This window comes from Scyliorhinus torazame, chromosome 4 (assembly GCF_047496885.1).
Source record: "Scyliorhinus torazame isolate Kashiwa2021f chromosome 4, sScyTor2.1, whole genome shotgun sequence".
NCBI lineage: Eukaryota > Metazoa > Chordata > Chondrichthyes > Carcharhiniformes > Scyliorhinidae > Scyliorhinus > Scyliorhinus torazame.
In genome coordinates, this window is record NC_092710.1 from 348,881,143 (window position 1) to 348,897,317 (window position 16,175).

General features: G+C 51.0%; 1 protein-coding gene across 1 annotated transcript in view; it reads right to left on the reverse strand.

The window, feature by feature from the left end:
• The window catches only part of LOC140411509 (dynein axonemal heavy chain 6-like), a 1,703,852-nt gene that overhangs the window by 111,941 nt on the left and 1,575,736 nt on the right, over positions 1-16,175 (reverse strand). Inside the window, exon 66 of the mRNA XM_072500595.1 lies at positions 2,612-2,827. Within this exon, the coding sequence (XP_072356696.1) occupies positions 2,612-2,827 (216 nt within the window). The remainder of the gene's footprint in view (positions 1-2,611; positions 2,828-16,175) is intronic.

A 16,175-nucleotide genomic window follows, 5' to 3' on the forward strand; every position in this document is an offset into this window, starting at 1 on the left:
CTACTCTAACCACCCCCCCCCCCCCCCCCGCCGCGCACACACACACACACACAACCCGAGACACATCTCTCCTCACGCATTCAGACTGTGGCCACGCCATTGCCTGCCCAGAGTCATCCCCCCAGGCCGTCACTCACCTCCACGCTGGTCGGCGTGAACCTGGAGTACAGGGTCACGCCGATGAAAAGGAGGTTTAATTTACGTCGACGTGAACGGTCATCACGTCGACGGGACTTCGGCCCATCCGGAAGGGAGAATATCGGCAGGCCGAAAATCGGCTTCCTTGCGCAGACCCGTGACATTCTCCGCGGCAGCGGCGACATTAACGCCCCGCCGACTTTTCTCCCCTCGGAGACTTCGGCAACCGGCGGGGGCAGGATCCACCTCTGGGGGGTCGGAGAATGACGCCCCATGTTTCTAAACACAGACACTAAAAATTGTTATCAACTACAAACATAAAGCCCCCACACAGCTACAGTAATATATGTATATCCATTAATGAATTCCCCCTTAACTGTTCCAATTTAATAACAAGATCCCATAAACCATAACCCCCTTTTTGTTACCAAAACAGCAGATAACTATAATCATTGGGTTTCTTCCTTAAAATAACTCTTTAAAATTGAAAATATAGAGACCGGCCAAAATACTTCTCTGTCTGAGTCTACAACAGCCAAAATGTGAACAACAAAATTAAAAACTCACAGTGCCACAGCCCAGCTCCACCCACACAATGACACCATTGAAGCCATGTGATAAGACAAAAACCTTTCTTAAAGGTTGCATTTTTGGACACACTCGTCTCCATCAAGGACGGCCACCTCAGCACTTCGCTTTACCGCAAACCCACGGATAACCTCATGATGCTCCACTTCTCCAGCTTCCACCCTAAACACATTAAAGAAGCCATCCCCTATGGACAAGCGCTCCGTATACACAGGATCTGCTCAGACGAGGAGGAGCGTAAAAGACATCTACAGACGTTGAAAGATGCCCTCGTACGAATGGGATATGGCACTCGACTCATCGATCGACAGTTCCAACGCGCCACAGCGAAAAACCGGACCGACCTCCTCAGAAGACAAACATGGGACACAACCGACAGAATACCCTTCGTCGTCCAGTACTTCCCCGGAGCGGAGAAACTACGTCATCTTCTTCACAGCCTTCAACACGTCATTGATGACGATGAACATCTTGCCAAGGTCATCCTCACACCCCCACTACTTGCCTTCAAACAACCGCGCAACCTCAAACGAACCATTGTTTGCAGCAAACTACCCAGTCTTCAGAACAGTGACCACGACACCACACAACCCTGTCATGGCAATCTCTGCAAGACGTGCCAGATCATCGACATGGATACCACTATTACACATGAGAACACCACCCACCAGGTACGCGGTACATACTCGTGCAACTCGGCCAACGTTGTCTACCTCATACGCTGCAGGAAAGGATGTCCCGAAGCGTGGTACATTGGCGAGACCATGCAGACGCTGCGACAACGAATGAACGGACATCGCGCAACAATCACCAGGCAGGAATGTTCCCTTCCAGTCGGGGAACAATTCAGCAGTCAAGGGCATTCAGCCTCTGATCTCCGGGTAAGCGTTCTCCAAGTCGACCTTCAGGACCCGCGACAACACAGAATCGCCGAGCAGAAACTTATAGCCAAGTTCCGCACACATGAGTGCGGCCTCAACCGGGACCTGGGATTCATGTCACATTACATTCATCCCCCACCATCTGGCCTGCGAAATCCTACCAACTGTCCTGGCTTGAGACAATTCACACACCTTTACCCTGGGGTTACTGGGGTAACCCTCTGGATCTCTGGATCTGTAAAGATTTAATCACCTGCTAATGCTCGCATTCCAAGCATTGTTTGGCATCTTTGAATTTGTCTATATATGTATTTCTGGAACAGACCTCTTCATTCACCTGAGGAAGGAGCAGCGCTCCGAAAGCTAGTGACATCGAAACAAACCTGTTGGACTTTAACCTGGTGTTGTAAGACTTCGTACTCTTTCTTAAAGGGACATTGCCATCACACTCCCAACATCTCCCATTGTCTCCCAGTACCGCCCACTGTGGTCCAATATTTTCCACTGTCTCCCAACATCACTCACTGTCTCCAACTTCTTCTAATAACTCCAGACATCTCTCACTGACTTCCATTTTTTTCAATATTTCACATTGTTTCCAAACATTTCCCACTGTCTCCCAACATTTCCGAACATCTCCCACTGACTTCTGTCATTTCCCACTGTCTCCCACAGTCCATAAGACCTTATGGCCTGATCCCCTTATCCTTCCATTCGTTCTGAACATCACTCACTATCTTTCCCTTATTCCCACCATCTCCCATTAGTTTTTACTGTGTCCCAACATTCCAGTCTTACATTGTTTCTGAACATCTTCCAATGCCTCACCCCATCTCAACATCACTCACTGCCTCCTGTCACCATCTTGTCACATCCTCCACTCACTCCCAGCATTTATCAGAGTTTCCTGAATTCTCTCTCTTGCTCAGTAAGCGCTGCAATAGGACAGGGTTTGTATGTTGGGCTGTGACATTCTCCAGAAACAACACGTTTGTTATCTTTACCTCGTTTTTCTCTGTTGTTGCTGGGATAAGAGAATAGTCGGGTGACTTTGGGATTTGGCTTTCAATCAGAAACGTTATCCATTGATCCATCAGACTCTTCCTGTAATGTGAAGTGAATGGGCCAAAGTAGGTGATGCCAGCGGCTGACAGAAGGGTATCTCCCACAATTCCATGCAAATGACTATCTAAGGCATCAAGAGATTCCTTCCAACGGATCTATAAAGGCAAGGATTATTAATCAATTAATATTGAGGACTCATAGAACCTTAGAAGTAGAGACCCGTGAGATCATCAAGTCTGCGAGCCACTAAACCTTTTGCTCAAACCCCGTACCCTCCTGATGAGCTCCCAAACGTGTCCACTCTAATCCCACTCTCCTATTCACTGCCCCCTACCTTCCTGAATAATCTCCCAAACCCATCCACTCTAAACCCACTCTCCCATTCACTCCCCGTACCCTCCTGATAATCTCCCAAACCCGTCCACTCTAATCCCACTCTCCCATTCACTCCCCGTACCCTCCTGATAATCTCCCAAACCCGTCCACTCTAATCCCACTCTCCCATTCACTCCCCGTATACTCCTGATAATCTCCCAAACGTGTCCACTCTAATCCCACTCTCCTATTCACTGCCCCCTACCTTCCTGAATAATCTCCCAAACCCGTCCACTCTAATCCCACTCTCCCATTCACTCCCCGTACCCTCCTGATAATCTCCCAAACCCGTCCACTCTAATCCCACTAACTCCCCATACACGCCTGATAATCTCCCAAACCCGTCCACTTTTATCCCACTCTCCTGTTCAATCCCCGTACCCTCCTGATAATCCCCCAAACCCGCACACTGTAATCCCACTCTCCCATTCACTCCCCAGTACCCTCCAGATAATCTCCAAACCCGTCCACTCTAATCCCATTCTCCTATTCACTCCCCGTACCCTCCTGATAATCTCCCAAACCCGTCCACTCTAATCCCACTCTCCCATTCAATACTCCCCGTACCCTCCTGAAAATCTCCCAAACCCGTCCACTCTAATCCCACTCTCCCATTCACTCCCCCCCTACCTTCCTGATAATCTCCCAAACCCGTCCACTCTAATCCCATTCTCCTATTCACTCCCCGTACCCTCCTGATAATCTCCCAAACCCGTCCACTCTAATCCCACTCTCCTATTCACTTCCCGTACCCTCCTGATAATCTCCCAAACCCGACCATTCTAATCCCACTCACTCCCCCATATCCTCCTGATAATCTCCCAAACCCGTCCACTCAAATCCCACTCTCCCATTCACTCCCCCGTACCCTCCTGATAATCGCCCAAACCCGTCCACTCTAATCCCACTCTTACATTCACTCCCTGTACCCTCCTGATAATCTCCCAAACCCGTCCACTCCAATCCAACTCTCCCATTCACTCTCCGTTCTCTCCTGATAATCTCCCAAACCCGTGCACTCTAATCCCACTCTCCCATTCACTCCCCGTACCCTCCTGATAATCTCCCAAACCCGTCCACTCTAATCCCACTTTCCTATTCACTCCCCAAACCCTCCTGATAATCTCCCAAACCCGTCCACTCTAATCCCACTCTCCTATTCACTCCGCCATACCCTCCTGATAATCTCACAAACCGGTCCACTCCAATCCCACTCTCTCATTCACTCCCCTGGAGCCTCCTGATAATCTCCCAAACCCGTCCACTCTAATCCCACTCTCCCATTCACTCCCCCTCCCCTCCTGATAATCTCCCAAACCCGTCCACTCTAATCCCACACTCCCATTCACTCTCCCGTACCCTCCTGATATTCTCCTAAACCCGTCCACTCTAATCCCACTCTCCTATTTTCACTCCCCCCTACCCTCCTGATAACCTCCCAAACCAGTCCACTCTCATCCCAGGTCCCATTCACTCCCCCCGACCCTCCTGATAATGTCCCAAACACGTCCACTCTAATCCCACTCACTCCCCCGTACCCTCCTGATTATCTCCCAAACCCGTCCACTCAAATCCCACTCTCCCATTCACTCCCCCGTACCCTCCTGATAATCGCCCAAACCCGTCCACTCTAATCCCACTTTCCTATTCACTACCCGTACCCTCCAGATAATCTCCCAAACCCGTCCACTCTAATCCCACTCTCCCATTCACTCTCCGTTCTCTCCTGATAATCTCCTAAACCCGTCCATTCTACTCCCACTCTCCTATTCACTCCCCCTTACCCTCCTGATAATCTCCCAAACGCGTCCACTCTCATCCCACTCACCCATTCACTCTCCCGTACCCTCCTGATAATCTCCTAATCCCGTCTACTCTAATCCGACTCTCCTATTCACTCCGCCATACCCTCCTGATAATCTCCCAAACCAGTCCACTCTAATCCCACTCTCCTATTCACTCCCCCTACCCTCCTGATAATCTCCCAATCCCGTCCACTCGAATCCCACTCTCCTATTCACTCCCCGTACCCTCCTGATAATCTCACAAACCCGTCCACTCTAATCCCACTCTCCCATTCACTCCCCCGTACCCTCCTGATAATCTCCCAAACCCGTCCACTCTAATCCCACTCTCCTATTCACTCCCCCAAACCCTCCTGATAATCTCCCAAACACCTCCACTCGAATCCCACTCTCGCATTCACACCCCCGTACCCTCCTGATAATCTCCCAAATCCGTCCACTCTAATCCCAGTCTCCCATCCACTCCCCGTACCCTCCTGATAATCTCCCAAACACGTCCATCCTAATCCCACTCTCCTATTCACTCCCCGTACCCTCCTGATAATCCCACAAACACGTCCACTCTAATCCCAGTCTCCCATTCACGCCCTGTACCCTCCTGATAATTTCCCAAACACGTCCACTCTAATCCCACTCTCCTATTTTCACTCCCCCCTACCCTCCTAATAATCTCCCAAACACGTCCACTCTAATCCCACTCTCCTATTCACTCCCACCTAACCTCCTGATAATCTCCCAAACCCGTCCACTCTAATCCCACTCTCCTATTCACTTCCCGTACCCTCCTGATAATCTCCCAAACCCGACCATTCTAATCCCACTCACTCCCCCATATCCTCCTGATAATCTCCCAAACCCGTCCACTCAAATCCCACTCTCCCATTCACTCCCCCGTACCCTCCTGATAATCGCCCAAGCCCGTCCACTCTAATCCCACTCTCCTATGCACACCCCATACCCTTCTGATAATCTCCCAAGCCCGTCCACTCTAATCCCACTCTCCTATTCACTTCCCGTACCCTCCTGATAATCTCCCAAACCCGACCATTCTAATCCCACTCACTCCCCCATATCCTCCTGATAATCTCCCAAACCCGTCCACTCAAATCCCACTCTCCCATTCACTCCCCCGTACCCTCCTGATAATCGCCCAAACCCGTCCACTCTAATCCCACTCTCCTATTCACTACCCGTACCCTCCAGATAATCTCCCAAACCCGTCCACTCTAATCCCTCTCTTACATTCACTCCCTGTACCCTCCTGATAATCTCCCAAACCCGTCCACTCCAATCCCACTCTCCCATTCACTCTCCGTTCTCTCCTGATAATCTCCCAAACCCGTGCACTCTAATCCCACTCTCCCATTCACTCCCCGTACCCTCCTGATAATCTCCCAAACCCGTCCACTCTAATCCCACTTTCCTATTCACTCCCCAAACCCTCCTGATAATCTCCCAAACCCGTCCACTCTAATCCCACTCTCCTATTCACTCCGCCATACCCTCCTGATAATCTCCCAAACCGGTTCACTCCAATCCCACTCTCTCATTCACTCCCCTGGAGCCTCCTGATAATCTCCCAAACCCGTCCACTCTAATCCCACTCTCCCATTCACTCCCCCTCTCCTCCTGATTATCTCCCAAACCCGTCCACTCTAATCCCACGCTCCCATTCACTCTCCCGTACCATCCTGATATTCTCCTAAACCCGTCCACTCTAATCCCACTCTCCTATTTTCACTCCCCCCTACCCTCCTGATAATGTCCCAAACGCGTCCACTCTAATCCCACTCTCCGATTCACTCCCCCCTACCCTCCTGATAATCTCCCAAACCAGTCCACTCTCATCCCAGGTCCCATTCACTCCCCCCGACCCTCCTGATAATGTCCCAAACACGTCCACTCTAATCCCACTCACTCCCCCGTACCCTCCTGATTATCTCCCAAACCCGTCCACTCAAATCCCACTCTCCCATTCACTCCCCCGTACCCTCCTGATAATCGCCCAAACCCGTCCACTCTAATCCCACTTTCCTATTCACTACCCGTACCCTCCAGATAATCTCCCAAACCCGTCCACTCGAATCCCACTCTCCCATTCACTCGCCGTTCTCTCCTGATAATCTCCTAAACCCGTCCATTCTAATCCCACTCTCCTATTCACTCCCCCTTACCCTCCTGATAATCTCCCAAACGCGTCCACTCTCATCCCACTCACCCATTCACTCTCCCCTACCCACCTGATAATCTCCCAAACCCGTCCACTCTAATCCCACTCTCCTATTCACTCCGCCATACCTACTCATAATCTCCCAAACCTGTCCACTCTAATCCCACTCTTACATTCACTCCCTGTACCCTCCTGATAATCTCCCAAACCCGTCCACTCCAATCCCACTCTCCCATTCACTCTCCGTTCTCTCCTGATAATCTCCCAAACCCGTGCACTCTAATCCCACTCTCCCATTCACTCCCCGTACCCTCCTGATAATCTCCCAAACCCGACCACTCTAATCCCATGCTCCCATTCACACTCCCGTACCCTCCTGATAATCTCCTAAACCCGTCCACTCTAATCCAACTCTCCTATTTTAACTCCCCGTTATCCTCCTGATAATCTCCCAAACGCGTCCACTCTCATCCCACTCACCAATTCACTCCGCCATACCTCCTGATAATCTCCCAACCCCATCCACTCTAATCCCACTCTCCTATTCACTCCCCCTACCCTCCTGATAATCTACCAAACCCGTCCACTCTAATCCCACTCTCCCATTCACTCCCCGTACCCTCCTGATAATCTCTGAAACCTGTCCACTCTAATCCCACTCTCTTATTTTCACTCCCCCCTACCCTCCTAATAATCTCCCAAACACGTCCACTCTAAACCCACTCTCCTATTCACTCCCCCCTAACCTCCTGAAAATCTCCCAAACCCGTCCACTTTAATCCAACTCTCCTATGTACACCCCATACCCTCCTGATAATCTCCCAAGGCCGTCCACTCTCATCCCACTCACCCATTCACTCTCCCCTACCCACCTGATAATCTCCCAAACCCGTCCACTCTAATCCCACTTTGCTATTCACTCCGCCATACCTCCTGATAATCTCCCGACCCCGTCCACTGGAATCCCACTCTCCTATTCATCCCCCGTACCCTCCTGATAATCTCCCAAACCCGTCCACTCTAATCCCACTCTCCCATTCACTCCCGGTACCATCCTGATAATCTCCCAAACCCGTCCACTCTCATCCAACTCTCCCATACCCACCTGATAATCTCCCAAACCCGTCCACTCTAATCCCACTCTCCTATTCACTCCCCTTACCCTCCTGATAATCTCCTAAACCCGTCCACTCTAATCCCACTCTCCAATTTTCACTCCCCCCTACCCTCCTAATAATCTCCCGAACACGTCCACTCTAATCCCACTCTCCTATTCACTCCCCCCTAACCTCCTGATAATCTCCCAAACCCGTCCATTCTAATCCCACTCTCCTATGCACACCACATACCCTCCTGATAATCTCCCAAGCCCATCCACTCTCATCCCACTCACCCATTCACTCTCCCCTACCCACCTGATAATCTCCCAAACCCGTCCACTCTAATACCACTCTCCTATTCACTCCGCCATACCTCCTGATAATCTCCCACACACGTCCACTCTAATCCCACTCTCCTATTCACTCCCCCTACCCTCCTGATAATCTCCCAAACCCGTCCACTCTAATCCCTCTCTCCTATTCACTCCCCCATACCCTCCTGATAATCTCACAAATGCGTCCACACTAATCACACTCTCCCATTCACTCCCCGTACCCTCCTGATAATCTCCCAAACCCGACCACTCTAATCCCAAGGTCCGATTCACTCTCCCGTACCCTCCTGATAATCTCCTAATCCCGTCTACTCTAATCCGACTCTCCTATTCACTCCGCCATACCCTCCTGATAATCTCCCAAACCAGTCCACTCTAATCCCACTCTCCGATTCACTCCCCATACCCTCCTGATAATCTCCCAAACCCGTCCATCCTAATCCCACTCTCCTATTCACTCCCCGTACCCTCCTGATAATCCCACAAACACGTCCACTCTAATCCCAGTCTCCCATTCACGCCCTGTACCCTCCTGATAATTTCCCAAACACGTCCACTCTAATCCCACTCTCCTATTTTCACTCCCCCCTACCCTCCTAATAATCTCCCAAACACGTCCACTCTAATCCGACTCTCCCATTCACTCCCCGTACCTTCCTGATAATCTCCCAACCCCGTCCACTCTAATCCCACTCTCCTATTCACTCCCCCGTACCCTCCGGATAATCTCCCAAACCCGTCCACTCTAATCCCTCTCTCCTATTCACTCCCCCATACCCTCCTGATAATCTCACAAATGCGTCCACACTAATCACACTCTCCCATTCACTCCCCGTACCCTCCTGATAATCTCCCAAACCCGACCACTCTAATCCCAAGGTCCGATTCACTCTCCCGTACCCTCCTGATAATCTCCTAATCCCGTCTACTCTAATCCGACTCTCCTATTCACTCCGCCATACCCTCCTGATAATCTCCCAAACCAGTCCACTCTAATCCCACTCTCCGATTCACTCCCCCTACCCTCCTGATAATCTCCCAATCCCATCCACTCTAATCCCACTCTCCTATTCACTCCGCCATACCCTCCTGATAATCTCCCAAACACGTCCACTCTAATCCCACTCTCCTATTCACTCCCCATACCCTCCTGATAATCTCCCAAACCCGTCCATCCTAATCCCACTCTCCTATTCACTCCACGTACCCTCCTGATAATCCCACAAACACGTCCACTCTAATCCCAGTCTCCCATTCACGCCCTGTACCCTCCTGATAATTTCCCAAACACGTCCACTCTAATCCCACTCTCCTATTTTCACTCCCCCCTACCCTCCTAATAATCTCCCAAACACGTCCACTCTAATCCCACTCTCCTATTCACTCCCCCCTAACCTCCTGATAATCTCCCAAACCCGTCCACTCTAATCCCACTCTCCTATGCACACCCCATACCCTCCTGATAATCTCCCAAGCCCGTCCACTCTCATCCCACTCACCCATTCACTCTCCCCTACCCACCTGATAATCTCCCAATCCCGTCCACTCTAAACCCACTCTCCTATTCACTCCGCCATACCTCCTGATAATCTCCCACACACGTCCACTCTAATCCCAATCTCCTATTCACTTCCCCCTAACCTCCTGATAATCTCCCAAATCCGTCCACTCTAACCCCAGTCTCCTATTAACTCCCCGTACCCTCCTGATAATCTCCCAAACACGTCCACTCTAATCCCACTCTCCCATTCACTCCCCGTACCCTCCTGATAATCTCCCAAACCCTTGCACTCTAATCCCACTCTCCCATTCACTCCCCGTACCCTCCTGATAATCTCACAAACCCGACCACTCTAATCCCACGCTCCCATTCACTCTCCCGTACCCTCCTGATAATCTCCGAAACCCGTCCACTCTAATGCCACTCTCCTATTTTCACTTCCCCCTATCCTCCTAATAATCTCCCAAACCCGTCCACTCTAATCCCACTCTCCTTTGTACACCCCATAACCTCCTGATAATCTCCCAAACCCGTCCACTCTCATCCCACTCACCCATTCACTCTCCCCTACCCACCTGATAATCTCCCAAACCCGTCCACTCTAATCCCACTCTGCTATTCACTCCGCCATACCCCCTGATAATCTCGCAACCCCATCCACTCTAATCCCACTCTCCTATTCAATCCCCCTACGCTCCTGATAATCTCCCAAACCCGTCCACTCTAATCCCACTCTCCCATTCACTCCCCGTACCCTCCTGATAATCTCCCAACCCCGTCCACCTAATCCCACTCTCCTATTCACTCCCCCGTACCCTCTGGATAATCTCCCAAACCCGTCCACTCTAATCCCACTCTCCTATTCACTCCCCCATACTCTCCTGATAATCTCCCAACCCGTGCACTCTAATCCCACTCTCCCATTTACTCCCCGTACCCTCCTGATAATCTCCTAAACCCGTCTACTCTAATCCCACTCTCCTATTTTCACTCCCCGGTACCCACCTGATAATCTCGCAGACCCGTCCACTCTAATCCCACTCTCCTATTCACTCCCCCTACCCTCCTGATAATCTCCCAATCCTGTCCACTCGAATCCCACTCTCCCATTCACTCCCCGTACCCTCCTGATAATCTCACAAACCCGTCCACTCTAATCCCACCCTCCCATTCACTCCCCCGTACCCTCCTGATAACCTCCCAAACCCGTCCACTCTAATCCCACTCTCCTATTCACTCCCCCATACCCTCCTGATAATCTCCCAAACACCTCCACTCGATTCCCACTCTCGCATTCACACCCCCGTACCCTCCTGATAATCTCCCAAATCCGTCCACTCTAATTCCAGTCTCCCATCCACTCACCGTACCCTCCGGATAATCTCCCAAACACATCCACTCCAATCACACTATCCCATTCTCTCTCCCCTACCCACCTGATAATCTCCCAAATCCGTCCACTCTAATCCCACTCTCCTATTCACTCGCCATACCCTCCTGATAATCTCCCAAACCGACCCACTCTAATCCCACTCTCCCATTCACTCCCCCATACTCTCCTGATAATCTCCCAAACCCGTCCACTCTAATCCCTCTCTCCTATTCACTCCCCGAACCCTCCTGAAAATCTCCCAAACCCATCCACTCTAATCCCACTCCAATTCATTCCCCCCTACCCTCCTGATAATCTCCCAAACCCGCCCACTCGAATTCCACTCTCCCATTCACTCCCCGAACCCTCCTGATAATCTCCCAAACCCGTCCACTCTAAACCCACACTCCCATTCACTCCCCCATACCCTCCTGATTATCTCCCAAACTGATCCACTCTAATCGCACTCTCCCATTCACTCCCCGATCCCTCCTGATAATCTCCCAAACCCGTCCGCTCTATCCCATTTTCCTATTCACTCCCTGAACCATCCTGATAATATCCGAAACCCGTCCACTCTAATCCCACTTTCCTATTAACTACCCCATACCGACCTGATTATCTCCCAAGCCAGTCCACTCTAATCCCACTCTCTCATTCACTCCCCCCTACGCTCATTGATAATCTTCCAAACGGGTTCACACTCATCCCACTCCCCCATTCACTCTCCCATTCCCTCCTGATAATCTCCCAAACCCGTCCACTCCAATCCCACTCTCCTATTCACTGCCCGTACCCTCCTGATAATCTCCCAAACCGATCCACTCTAATCCCACTCTCACATTCACTCCCCCATACCCTCCTGATAATCTCCCAAACCTGTCCACTCTAATCCCACTCTCCTATTCTCTCCCCGTACCATCCTGATAATCTCCCAAACCGATCCACTCTAATCCCACTCTCCCGTTCACTCCCTGATCCCTCCTGATAATGTCCCAAACGCGTCCACTCTAATCCCACTCGCCAATTCATTCCCCCGTACCCTCCTGATAGTCTCCCAAACCCATCCACTCTAATCCCACTCCCCTATTCACTCCCCCAGACCGTCCTGATAATCTCCCAAACCCGTCCACTCTAATCCCACTTTCCTATTCAATCCCGGTACCCACCTGATAATCTCCCAAACCCGTCTACTGTAATGCTACTCTCCTATTCACCCCCTGTACCCTCCTGATAATCTCCCAAACCCGTCCACTCTAAACCCACTCTCCCATTCACTCCCCGTAACCTCCTGATAATCTCCCAAACCCGTCCACTCTAATCCCTCTCTCCCATTCACTCCCCGTACCTTCCTGATAATCTCCCAAACCCGTCCACTCTAATCCCACTCACCCATTCACTCCCCCCTACCCTCCTGATAATCTCCCAAACCCGTTCACACTAATCCCACTCTCCCATTCACTCTCCCATACTCTCCTGATAAACTCCCAAACCCATCCACTCCAGTCCCACTCTCCCATTAACTCCCCCATACCCTCCTGATAATCTCCCAAACCCGTCCACTCTAATCCCACTCTCCCATTCACTACCCCATACTCTCATGATAATCTCCCAAACCAGTCCACTCTAATCCCACTCTCTCATTCACTCCCCCCTACGCTCCTGATAATCTTCCAAACCCGTTCACACTCATCCCACTCCCCCATTCACTCTCCCATTCCCTCCTGATAATCTCCCAAACCCGTCCACTCTAATCCCACTCTCCTATTCACTGCCCGTACCCTCCTGATAATCTCCCAAACCTGTCCACTCTAATCCCACTCTCACATTCACTCCCCCATACCCTCCTGATAATCTCCCAAACCTGTCCACTCTAATCCCACTCTCCTATTCTCTCCCCGTACCCTTCTGATAATCTCCCAAACTGATCCACTCTAATCCCACTCTCCCGGTCACTCCCCGATCCCTCCTGATAATGTCCCAAACGCGTCCACTCTAATCCCACTCTCCTATTCACTCGCCCCTAACCTCCTGATAATCTCCCAAACCCGTCCACTCTAATCCCACTCTCCCATTCACTCCCCCATACTCTCATGATAATCTCCCAAACCAGTCCACTCTAATCCCACTCTCTCATTCACTCCCCCCTACGCTCCTGATAATCTTCCAAACCCGTTCACACTCATCCCACTCCCGCATTCACTCTCCCATTCCCTCCTGATAATCTCCCAAACCCATCCACTCTAATCCCACTCTCCTATTCACTGCCCGTACCCTCCTGATAATCTCCCAAAAAGATCCACTCTAATCCCACTCTCCCATTCACTCCCCGATCCCTCCTGATAATCTCCCAAACCTGTCCACTCTAATCCCACTCTCACATTCACTCCCCCATACCCTCCTGATAATCTCCCAAACCTGTCCACTCTAATCCCACTCTCCTATTCTCTCCCCGTACCCTCCTGATAATCTCCCAAACCCGTCCACACCAATCCCACTCTCCCATTCACTCCCCGTACCCTCCTGATAATTTTCCAAACCGGTCCACTCTAATCCAACTTTCCTATTCACTCCCTGAACCCTCCTGATAATCTCCCAAACCCATCCACTCTAACCCCACTCGCCAATTCATTCCCCCCTACCCTCCTGATAGTCTCCCAAACCCATCCACTCTAATCCCACTCCCCTATTCACTCCCCCAGACCGTCCTGATAATCTCCCAAACCCGTCCACTCTAATCCCACTTTCCTATTCAATCCCGGTACCCTCCTGATAATCTCCCAAACCCGTCCAATCTAATCCCACTCTCCCATTCACTCCCCGTACCCTCCTGATAATCTCCCAAACCCGTTCACTCCAGTCCCACTCTCCCATTCACTCCCCGTAACCTTCTGATGACCTCCCAAATCCGTCACTCTAATCCCACTCTCCCATTCGCACCCCGTACCTTCCTGATAATATCCCAAACCCGTCCACTGTAATCCTACTCTCCTATTCACCCCCTGTACCCTCCTGATAATCTCCCAAACACGTCCACTCTAATCCCACTCTCCTATTCACTCCCTCATACCCTCCTGAGAATCTCTCAAACCGGTCCACTCTAATCCCACTCTCCCATTCACTACCCGTAACCTCCTGATAATCTCCCAAACCCGTCCACTCTAATCCCTCTATCCCATTCACTCCCCGTACTTTCCTGATAATCTCCTAAACCCGTCCACTCTAATCCCACTATCCCATTCACTCCCCATGCCCTCCTGATAATCTCCCAAACCCGTCCACTCTAATCCCTCTCTCCCATTCACTCCCCGTACCTTCCTGATAATCTCCCAAACCCGTCCACACCAATCCCACTCTCCCATTCACTCCCCTTACCCTCCTGATAATCACCCAAACCCGTCCACTCTAATCCCTCTCTCCCATTCACTCCCCGTACCTTCCTGATAATCTCCCAAACCCGTCCACTCTATCCCATTTTCCTATTCACTCCCCGAACCATCCTGAAAATCTCCCAAACCCATCCACTCTAATCCCACTCTCCAATTCATTCCCCCCTACCCTCCTTATAGTCTCCCAAAACCGTCCACTCTAATCCCACTCTCCTATTCACTCCGCCAAACCCTCCTGATAATCTCCCAAACCCGTCCACTCGAATCCCACTTTCCTATTCACTCCCCGAACCCTCCTGATAATCTCCCAAACCCGTCCACTTTAATCCCACTCTCCCATTCACTCCCCGTACCCTCCTGATAATCTCCCAAACCCGTGCACTCTAATCCAACTCTCCCCTTCACTCCCCGTACCCTCCTGATAATCTCCCAAACCAGACCACTCTAATCCTACGCTCCCATTCACTCCCCCCTAACCTCCTGATAATGACCTAAACCCGTCCACTCTCATCCCACTCTCCTATGCACACCCCATACCCTCCTGATAATCTCGCAAGCCCGTCCACTCTCATCCCACTCACCCATTCACTCTCCCCTACCCACCTGATAATCTCCCAAACCTGTCCACTCTAAACCCACTCTCCTTTACACTCCGCCATACCTCCTGATAATCTCTCAACCCCATCCACTCTAATCCCACTCTCCTATTCACTCTCCCTACCCTCCAGATAATCTCCCAAACCCGTTCACTCTAATGCCACTCTCCCATTCACTCCCCGTACCTTCCTGATAATCTACCAACCCCGTCCACTCTAATCCCACTCTCCTATTCACTCCCCCGTACCCTCCTGATAATCTCCCAAACCCGTCCACTCTAAACCCACTCTCCCATTCACTCTCCCATACACTCCTGATAATCTCCCAAACCCGTCCACTCTAATCCCACTCTCCTATTCACTCCCCGTACCCTCCTGATAATCTCCCAAACCGATCCACTCTAATCCCACTCACCCATTCACTCCCCGATCCCTCCTGATAATCTCCCAAACCCGTCCACTCTAATCCCTCTCTCCCATTCACTCCCCGTACCTTCCTGATAATCTCCCAAACCCGTCCACTCTAATCCCACTCTCACATTCAATCCCCTGTACCCTCCTGCTAATCTCCCAAACACGTCCACTCTAATCCCACTCTCCCATTCACTCTCCCCTACCCACCTGATAATTTCCCAAACCCGTCCACTCTAATCCCATTCTCCTGTTCAATCCCCGTACCCTCCTGATAATCTCCCAAACCCGCACATTCTAATCCCACTCCCCTATTCACTCCCCCATACCGTCCTGACAATCTCCCAAACCCGTCAACTCTAATCCCACTCTCCCATTAACTCCCCCATACCCTCCTGATAATCTCCCAAACCCGTCCACTCTAATCCCACTCTCCCATTCACTACCCC